This window comes from Stegastes partitus, unplaced genomic scaffold, assembly GCF_000690725.1.
Source record: "Stegastes partitus isolate 25-593 unplaced genomic scaffold, Stegastes_partitus-1.0.2 Scaffold857, whole genome shotgun sequence".
Classification (NCBI taxonomy): Eukaryota; Metazoa; Chordata; class Actinopteri; family Pomacentridae; genus Stegastes; species Stegastes partitus.
Genome location: NW_007578588.1, coordinates 6,629 through 15,783, shown reverse-complemented (window position 1 = coordinate 15,783; position 9,155 = coordinate 6,629). Strand labels below are relative to the sequence as shown.

Here is a 9,155-nt window from a genome sequence, read left to right as displayed (position 1 = left end):
TTTGCTTAAGTGTATTTGAAAAGCACAATATTACTAAAACTCAGTATAGACATTTTTACTGAGTAGTCTGTATTTGTAAGAGAAGAGCTCCACCTAGTGTTCTGAGAGGGCAACGCGTCACCACGTTACTGTACCTGGGTCATTCCATCTCAAATCATTACAGCTCTTCTATTCAACTGCCTTTTTTATCATAAAATATGAATATTCAAAATGGTATCTGTGAAATTTTAGCGTGATATATTGAATACTTTCTGAACTTTTTTTCTTGTGCAATAGTGTTCTGGGGTTTCAAAATGGTCTCCTAACATCACATAGAAAACAATAAGTATATATATATTTAAATAAAGAGATGTTTTTCATTTTTGGACACCACTTTTTAGGCTCCAGAAACAGTTCTATCTGTTGCCTTTCTTCATATTTTTTACATGAATATGCTTATTGGAATCAGAATCAGAATCAGAATCAGATTTATTGCCAGGTTTAGTTCTCACAATATGAGGAATGTGTTCTGGTGGGTCGGTGGAACAAAACAACAATAAATATACAGTAAAATAAAGTCACTAAAAATAAAAACAACTAATAGTAAAAAGAACCAAAGTTAAAGTTAAATAGGAATGGTGGTGATATTTACACAAGTGTTGAGGGTGCTGATATATTGTTATTAACATTTATACAGGAAGAGATGCTTGAAGGTAAACTCTTCAGCAGGTTCTGTAAATATACATTTACTCATACTTTAACTTTCTGCACAGTCCAGTTTGTGACACTGGAGTCGAAATTTAGTCCCAGTGGAACACAAAGCAAGAGAATGTGTTGTGATCCTATCAAACAGTTTCCACAATGACTATGAGAATACATTTACCACTAAAGTCCTGCTCACACAAGTACATCAGATCACCAGTAAACATACACCAGGGCATGAGCATTTAGCACTAGAAAGCCCCACTGCCCCAACACATCTGTGTATTTGGCTGTTATGCTGCTGCCATGCGGCCAAGTGCAGTGATAAAATACACAAAAGTACATGACAGGTCTCCTGCAAACCAAAGTTTATGACAACAAAGTGGGGTTTGAAAATTAGAAATATGTCCACATGTGTAATGCTGCAGATTCTGAATTAATGACATTATGAGAAATAGTAGTGGAAATGTCAGGCTTTGATCTTTTAACAGTTCTTGAGATACTGCTGTTCAAACATGGCCTCTAAAGTCAAAAAGCAGAAAGTGGGTTGAGCGGCAGTTATCTCATCTCGAAGAGTATTTGATACATTAAACAAAAATTTCATAAATATTTTTATAAATATCCATATTTTATGATTTTAAAAGCTACAAAACTCAAAGCTGGTTCTGTGAACTGATGGCATTTTTAGTGTAATTTTTGACAACATAGTAGGAACATGTACATTATGAGAGTACAGCCCTTTTGTATGAGATCTGAAAGTATTTTTTTATAGAGTTTCGGTTCATGTGAGGAATTCTCTTCTGCATATAAAGACTCATTCATTCACACGCTGTTCTTCACAGAGAAGTTGAAAAAACTGACAACATATAACTCTGAGATAATATTGCCCAAAGCATAAATTATGGACTTTAGAGAAGCTATCAATAGGCTTATGAAACATTAACCAACACCTATTGAGCATTTATGACAGCTGAAGCTGTAATGAGAAACAGATTGAAGACAGAGGAGGAGCGATGAGCATTCAGAGGCATAAACCAACGGAGACGGGCAGAAAACCGAGTGACAGTCTGCACTGATCCAAGCAACAATAGCAAAAAGCCTTACAACAGAGAAAGACCTACTTTCATGCTTCAAGGTAAAGAGAGACCAACTAGATCACGTTTGTGTTGGAGGGTAAGTTTAGAGACACAAGGAAAAAGCAGAGCAGCTCATTCAACAGTGTGTGAAAGTTCAGGAAATGCTGACCAAGGTTGTGTTAGCTTCATGCGTGGTGCTGTGGGTCAGTTCTACCTCGGCTCAGGAGCCATTCATGACCAGAGCCCTTCAGCTGATGTCTGAGACGCCGCTCATCGATGGGTGAGTGCAAAACTCTGACATCAAATAAACAGTGTGTTATGTTATCTGCTGTTTTTCATATGAGCAGTGAACGTTTTGCCATCACATTACAGCTGATAATGTAAATCATGAGGAGAAGCTCTATGAGCCTCTGACCCTTGCCTACTGACTCTTTTCCAGCCATAACGACCTGCCCTGGCAGCTTCTGGCGCAGTTCAACAATGAGCTCAACAAAGTGGATCTTCACACACTGCAGACAACACACACCAACATCCCTAAGATCAAGCAGGGACGGCTTGGTGCACAGGTATGTACAGAACACAATGTACTGGGACATTAAAGGAAACTATGTTTTCGAGGTCAAGGCTCCTTTATCTGCTGGTCCCACCGTCCTGTCTTCAAAAGGGCTTCATAGAGGTCCTTTTGCAACTTGGTGGGACCATTGCTTACTTGCAGATTGTGTCACACTGTCTATATAAAAGAATCCAAACTGACCTCTTGACACTGGTTTGACAAAATAACTCAGATGCCCCAACCCCCTCTGTTCCTGCCTTTCTATAGATATGATTACATAAACTTGATCTGTTCAGTGTAGATGCGTTAGGGTGCAGAGGCTATTGCATAAGCTTTTATGAGATTGTATTAACATAAATCAGTGGGTTCGTAAACTTGAGTGGTTTACAGCATATCTGTTAAAATATCAGATCTGATGATCTTAAATCACTTCATAAAGCATTTGTACCTTGTCACTGCACTTGTAAAGTCACACCCAGCTCATGCATTTATTGATAAACGTTTACATCCAAGTTAAGAAATGCTTTCCCTCACAGGATACGTCCAAAGATTAATCAACAGAAGGATTTACAACACAGAAGTAGATAGATGGACGTTTATTGTCATATGTGCAGCATGAAAAACAGCAGTTTAACACTGGGAATATAAATATAAGTGTAAAAACAAACAAACAGATAACGCAATCATATAAATAGATGCAAAGGAATAAAAAGAGACAGAAACTAAGGTGTATATAGACTGTTTATAGGTAGCAGCATCAATGAGGTGATGTAGCAGCAGATGAACGTGTAAAGTGCTCAGTGCCTGGTGACACATGTTACCTGGACTGTACATGGAACAGCAGTGATCAGTGTTTGTGGTTGCTCAGGAGTCTGATGGCCTGAGGACAGAAACTGTTTGTCAGTCTAGTGGTCCTTGACTTCACACTCCTGCAGCGCCTCTCTGAGGGCAGCAGTATGAAGAGTGTGTGCTGTGGGTGTGTGTGGTCTTTGATGATGTTGTGGGCTCTCCTGATGACCCTACTGGTGTAGATGTCCTGCAGCGATGGGAAGGCCACTCCAGAGATGTTTTGTGCAGTTTGTATTACACGTTGGAGGACCTTCCTGTCCTGCAGGGAGCAGTTCCCATGCCACACAGTGATGGCGCTGGTGAGCACACCCTGGACTGCACCTCTGTAGAAGTTGCTGAGGATTTCAGGAGACATCCCAAATGTCCTCAGCCTCCTGAGGAAGTACAGCCGTTTGTGCTTCTCTTTGTGAGTTCTTTAATGTTGTGGGTCCAGGTGGGATCGCTGCTGATATGTGTGCGGAGGAATGTGAATGTTTCCACCCTCTCCACCTCACTGTCGCCGATGTAAATGGGGGAATGCAGCACCTCCCTCCTTCTCAGTCAACAATCATCTCCTTGGTTTTGTTGGTGTTCAAGGAGAGATTGTTTTGCTGACACCACGTCACCAGCCTGGCCACCTCAGCCCTGTCGTCCATCTCCACTCCCCCGGTGATCATTTCCATGACTGTGGTGTCATCAGCAAACTTGTTAATGCTGGTGTTCTTCTGAATGACCACACAGTCATAGCGAAGAGTTTGAATTTCCCTTCTGGGATAAATAAAGTATTTTTCAAGAGGGAGTAGAGCATTGGACTCAGCACACAGCCTTGGGGGCAGCCTGTGCTGAACTTTCTGATGTCAGATGACCGGCTCCTAACTCTGACCGACTGAGGTTTGTCAGAGAGGAAGTCCAGCACCCAGCCACAGAGGGATGGAGTCAGACCGAGGAGGAGGAGCTTCTCACACAACCTCAGAGGGACGACAGTGTTAAATGCTGAGCTGTAATCAACAAACAGCATCCTCACACACGTGTCCTTTCCCTCGAGGTGCGTGAGAACAGTGTGAAGTGCAGCATTCACAGCATCGTCAGTAGAGCGATTCTGACGATATGCGTACTGAGATGGATCGAGTGTGGGGGGACCATGTTCTTGAAGTGATCCTCTCGAAGCACGTCATCACAATAGCGGTGAGTGCAATGGGACGGTAGTCACTGAGACACTCAGCAGGGGATTTCTTTGGGAGGGGCACAATGGTGGTTGATTTAAAACAGGAGGGAACACTCGCTCTGACCAGGGAGAGGCTGAAAATGTCCTGAGACTTCAGCCAGCTCCAACGAACAGGCTCTGAGCATGCGGCCCGGGATGGCGTCTAGCATCTGAAAAGTAGTGGGAGAGAGTATTGATTTATGCACTTAATGCTTTGTTTGGGCTCCTTTCCTATGAGTGTAATGTAGTGTGGCATGGAGGCGATCAGCCTTGGCACTGCTGAGGTGTTATTGAAGGCCAACTTGCATTGACAGCAGCCTTCAACTTATCTCTTTCTTATCTTCCTCTTTACAATACCCCATCTGGAGCTATCTGGCCAATCAAGAACACTAATATCACGGTCAGCAAACCATTTTGGCACTGTGGTCAGGTGCTGAGTCCTGCTGGAAACGGAAATCTCCACAAAGCTTGTCAGCAGATGGAAGCATGGAGTGCTCTGAAATCTCCTGGTAGATGCTGCATTGACGTTGGCCTTGATTAAACACAGTGGACCACCAACAGCAGACATGACACCAAGAATCATCACAGCCTGTAGAAACTTCACACTGGCTTCAGACACCTTGAACTCTGAGCCTCTCCGCTCTTCATCTCGACTCCAGGAGCTTGAAATGAAATGCAACATTATCTTTTACCTAAAAAGAGAGCCACTGAGCACCAGTCCAGTCCATTCTCTCCTTAGCCCAGGTAACTGCTTCTGACCTTGTCTCTGGTTCAGGAGTGGCTTGATGTTAGGAATGCGACAGTTGTAGCTCCTTTCCTGAAGACTTTTGTGCCTGCTGGACACCAACCTCAGTCCAATGCTTGTGAAGCTCTCCCAAGTTCTTGAATTGACTTTTTATGGCAAACATCTCAAGGCTGCGGTCATCATGTTGCTTGTGCATCTTTTCCTACCATGCTTTTTCCTTCCAGTGAACTTTGATGCAGCACTCTACCAGCAGCCAGCCTTTTCAGCATGACTTTCTGTGGCATAAACTCCTTGAGGAGGGTGTCGATCTTTATCTGGACAACTTTCAAGTGAGCAGTCTTCTCCATGGTTGTAGCTCCATGTGCTGAGCTCGATGAAGAGATAGATGGTATTTATACTGTTTACATATTCACTTACTCAAACTCTAAATTAGATATTCAAATATTCTGAGATATGCTTGAGTTTACAAATTTCCACTAAGGAAAAAAAAGAGCACTGATATCGCATCATTTATTTTATGCAAAACTTGTCTAAATGAGGGAAGACAGTGGTTTCTTTTGTATGTCTCAGGTATTATTTTAAGAGTCATTTAATTGACCGTGTGTTACCATTCGAACTGTTTTCATTCAGCTGTTGTGAGAGGCTGTGTCTTCCACTCCAGGTTATGTAAGCAAAGCCTACATCAAATCAGTGACAGAAAAAGGCTATCATTCTAATGAGAAACACAGCTGCTCCATTTGCTTTATCTGACACACAGTGGTGCCGGTGATTCACACATCATACTTTGTTCCTCTCTCAGTTCTGGTCAGCTTTTGTGCCCTGTGACACTCAGTACAAAGATGCTGTCAGACAAACACTGGAGCAGATAGATGTGGTCCACAGGATGTGCCTGAAATACCCAGAAACCTTCATGTTTGCCACCAGCAGCCAAGGTGAGACATTCATGTGTAGTTCCAGACATTCAAATGACTGTTCCAACCTGCTCTTGCTTCCTGCCTGCGTCACTCATGAACTGCCACGTCTGCATAGAAATCATGGACGCCTTCAGAATGAACAAGACAGCCAGTCTGATCGGGGTGGAGGGCGGTCACTCCATCGACAGCAGCCTGGGCACCCTGCGCACCATGTACCACCTGGGGGTCCGATACCTCACACTCACGCACTCCTGCAACACACCCTGGTAAGAGCCAGCAGCTCAGCAGATTTAAGTCATCAAACACAAATAACAGCATATCCTGAAGCTTTCCCATGCCAGATGAGATATACAATCCCTCCAGCAAGCTCTGGCTCTACCCCCAAAGGAGGTCGCCCAGGAGCCTCATCGGATGCCTCCTCATTGGATGCCTCCTCATCGGATGCCTCCTCATTGGATGCCTCCTCATTGGATGCCTAAATCACCTTAACTGGCTCTTGTCAATGCGAAGTAGCAGTAACCCTACTCTAAGCTCCCTCTAGATGTCTCAGCTCCTCACCTTATCTCTAAGCTGAGCCCAGCCACCCAATGGAGGAAACTTATTTCATTTCATTTTCTTATTTCATGTCCTCAACCTTCTGCGAGAGGTGTAAGAAACTCTTCCAGATGTGGAGGTTGAACGTCCAACAGAAAGGGGCCTCCGTCAGGCGTTCCCAGTTCAAACTCACTACACGTCCAGGTTTACCAAGTCTGTCCAGCAGCTTTTCCCAACCTCAAATCCAACGTACCACTAGGTGGTGGTCAGTTGACAGGTCCGCTTTTCTTTTCACCGGAGCGTCCGAGGCATATGGCTGCAGGTCTGATGACACAATTATAAACTCAGTTCCGACTTTTGGCCTAAGGTGCTCTGGTGACAAGTTCACTTATGAGCCACCGTATGTCACAGGGGGGCAATTGGGGAACGCAGGAGCAGACACAGATCAGGCTGACAGGCAGGTTCAGTGCAAAAGGATTTTAATAAGGCAGAAACAAAACTGAAAACTAATACAAGCGTGCAGACTAAACAGAGTGGGAAACAGAACGAAACAAATAGACAGAATTCAAAAAAGGACGAAACTACAAAACCAGAGAAAACTCCAACTAAGAACGGAGGGGGAAACCTAACAGATTCTAAGTTACAAAAAAAACAGGAAAACTCACACAAACAGGAATACTCACTAAGGAGGGAAAACAGAGGGGGCAGACAGGCTCAGGGGAATCCAGGGAGAGGCCAAGTGGAGACTGGCAGAAACGTGCAAATGTAATGTCTATGATCCGGCGGCTTGTGGTGGAATGAACCGAGTCTTTATAGGAGCAGTGGTGATAGTGTGCAGTGAGTCCGAAGTTGCAGCTGAGGGTGATTGTCCTGATTAGAGCCAAGCTGCACAGGGGCAGAGAGGGAGATGGACAGAGAGCGAGAGGCAGACAGGAGGGAGAAGAGAGTGAGAAAAAGAGGGAGACAGGCAAGGGCTGGGGGGTCATGACACCGTGTGCTCCAACATGGTATTTATTGCCTATCCTTGACTAGCACGGAAGTCCAATACCAGAACACCACTTGGGTTCAGATCAGGCGGGACGTTCCTCCCAATTACCCACATCCAGGTTTCTCCCTCATCGCCCACATGAGCGGCGTCAAAGTCCTCCAGGAGAACCCCTTCTAGGACATCACTTGGGAGACTGCAATAAGGCCAGGTACTCGGAAGTGAGATTCCTGCCATGTATCACACTTGAACAATAACCTAAACATAACCACGTGAAGGACTGCTGTAACAAAAAAATTAATGCACGAGGAAAAGACATGTCCAACATATACAAAAACTTCCTCAGAGTCACATGCTTTCCATTCTTAAGAACACTTTGCTTTAGGCATTTATTAACTAAGTTCAATTATGTCTATGTGGTTCATCACCATCAGTTCAGGTTGTGCTGTGGAGAGTACGGGGATTCCTGCAGGCCTGCTGTGCTCTCCAGGCAGCAGAGATACAGTCATATATAGTACTTTGGTTTATTCAAGGTCAGAAAGTGTACATGTTGTGTTTATGTAAGATCACGCTGCAGAGTACAATACAAGCTTTGAATCACCAAACTATTACTAATCACTACTCTCAATTTACTTGAGAATAAAGTGTTAAAGAATGCAGAAAAATAAGTTCCCAGGCTAGAAATGTGATCCAGGGTAATCCTTTCATAAGTTCAACAATTCAATTTCCATTCAACTTTTTTCTTATCAGGGCAGATAACTGGCTTGTTGACACTGGATCAGAACAATCTGAGCACAAAGGTCTGTCTCCTTTTGGCAAGGTCAGTGGTCCCAGCAGACAATTCCTGTATTTAAGGTGTAAAAAAGGATGTACTTTTGCAGTTTTACATCGAGCATAATTTATTTGAATTCCCTTTGTTACGGGCATGACAACCATTATTTTTAAGATGTTTTAAAATAAGTGTCCTTTTGTAATAATATAATAATGTGTCTTTGGGTAGTCGTGTTTGTGTTGTGTTCATCCTGTCAGACAGACCGATAGACTGCCTATAAAACGTATTCACTTCAGTTTTATTGTGTTACAACATTGAGTCAAAGTTCAGCCAGAAACGCTTGTGTCAAAGATATTTAAATTTACTGCACAAGGTTAAAGAGTCCCCGACACTTACAACACAAGGAAACATACACATCAACATGATTTTAGCAAGATAAGATGAGACTTTTATAAGATTATGAGTTTGGGGGCTGGAGAGAGTTGCACAACATTATATAATCAATATTGTAATGAAAGCACTAGTTTGAACATGACAAGAAGACGTGTCAGTGGTATGAGACAGACAATGCCAATTACACAAGCACAGATTCAGCACTCTGGCTCTTCATTTGACTGATCAACAGAAAAAGACTCTTTAACATCAAAATGAAGCTGATTACAAGGCTTTTGCATGAAGTGGGTACATTTTGAAAACTAAAATAAAATCAATACTTTACACTGGTTTGATATTTTATGGCACTGTAAACAGTTTTTAAAATCGATCATAAAATAATCATTGTGCTTTCCTACAACAGCAACTAATTTTGGAAATGAACCGTTTGGGGATGCTGATCGATCTGGCTCACGTGACTGTAGCAGTGA

The 9,155-nt window shown here is 43.1% G+C and overlaps 1 protein-coding gene across 1 annotated transcript; it reads left to right on the top strand.

Moving 5' to 3' along the window:
* Positions 1-1,790: 1,790 nt before the first annotated feature.
* LOC103365623 (dipeptidase 1-like) lies at positions 1,791-9,151 on the top strand (the record flags this gene model as incomplete). Its single annotated transcript, XM_008293100.1, has 6 exons — positions 1,791-2,037; positions 2,197-2,323; positions 5,887-6,019; positions 6,117-6,267; positions 8,271-8,340; positions 9,089-9,151. Coding segments are annotated over exons 1-6 (663 nt in total), but the record flags the coding sequence as incomplete, so codon positions are not given.
* Positions 9,152-9,155: the final 4 nt, after the last annotated feature.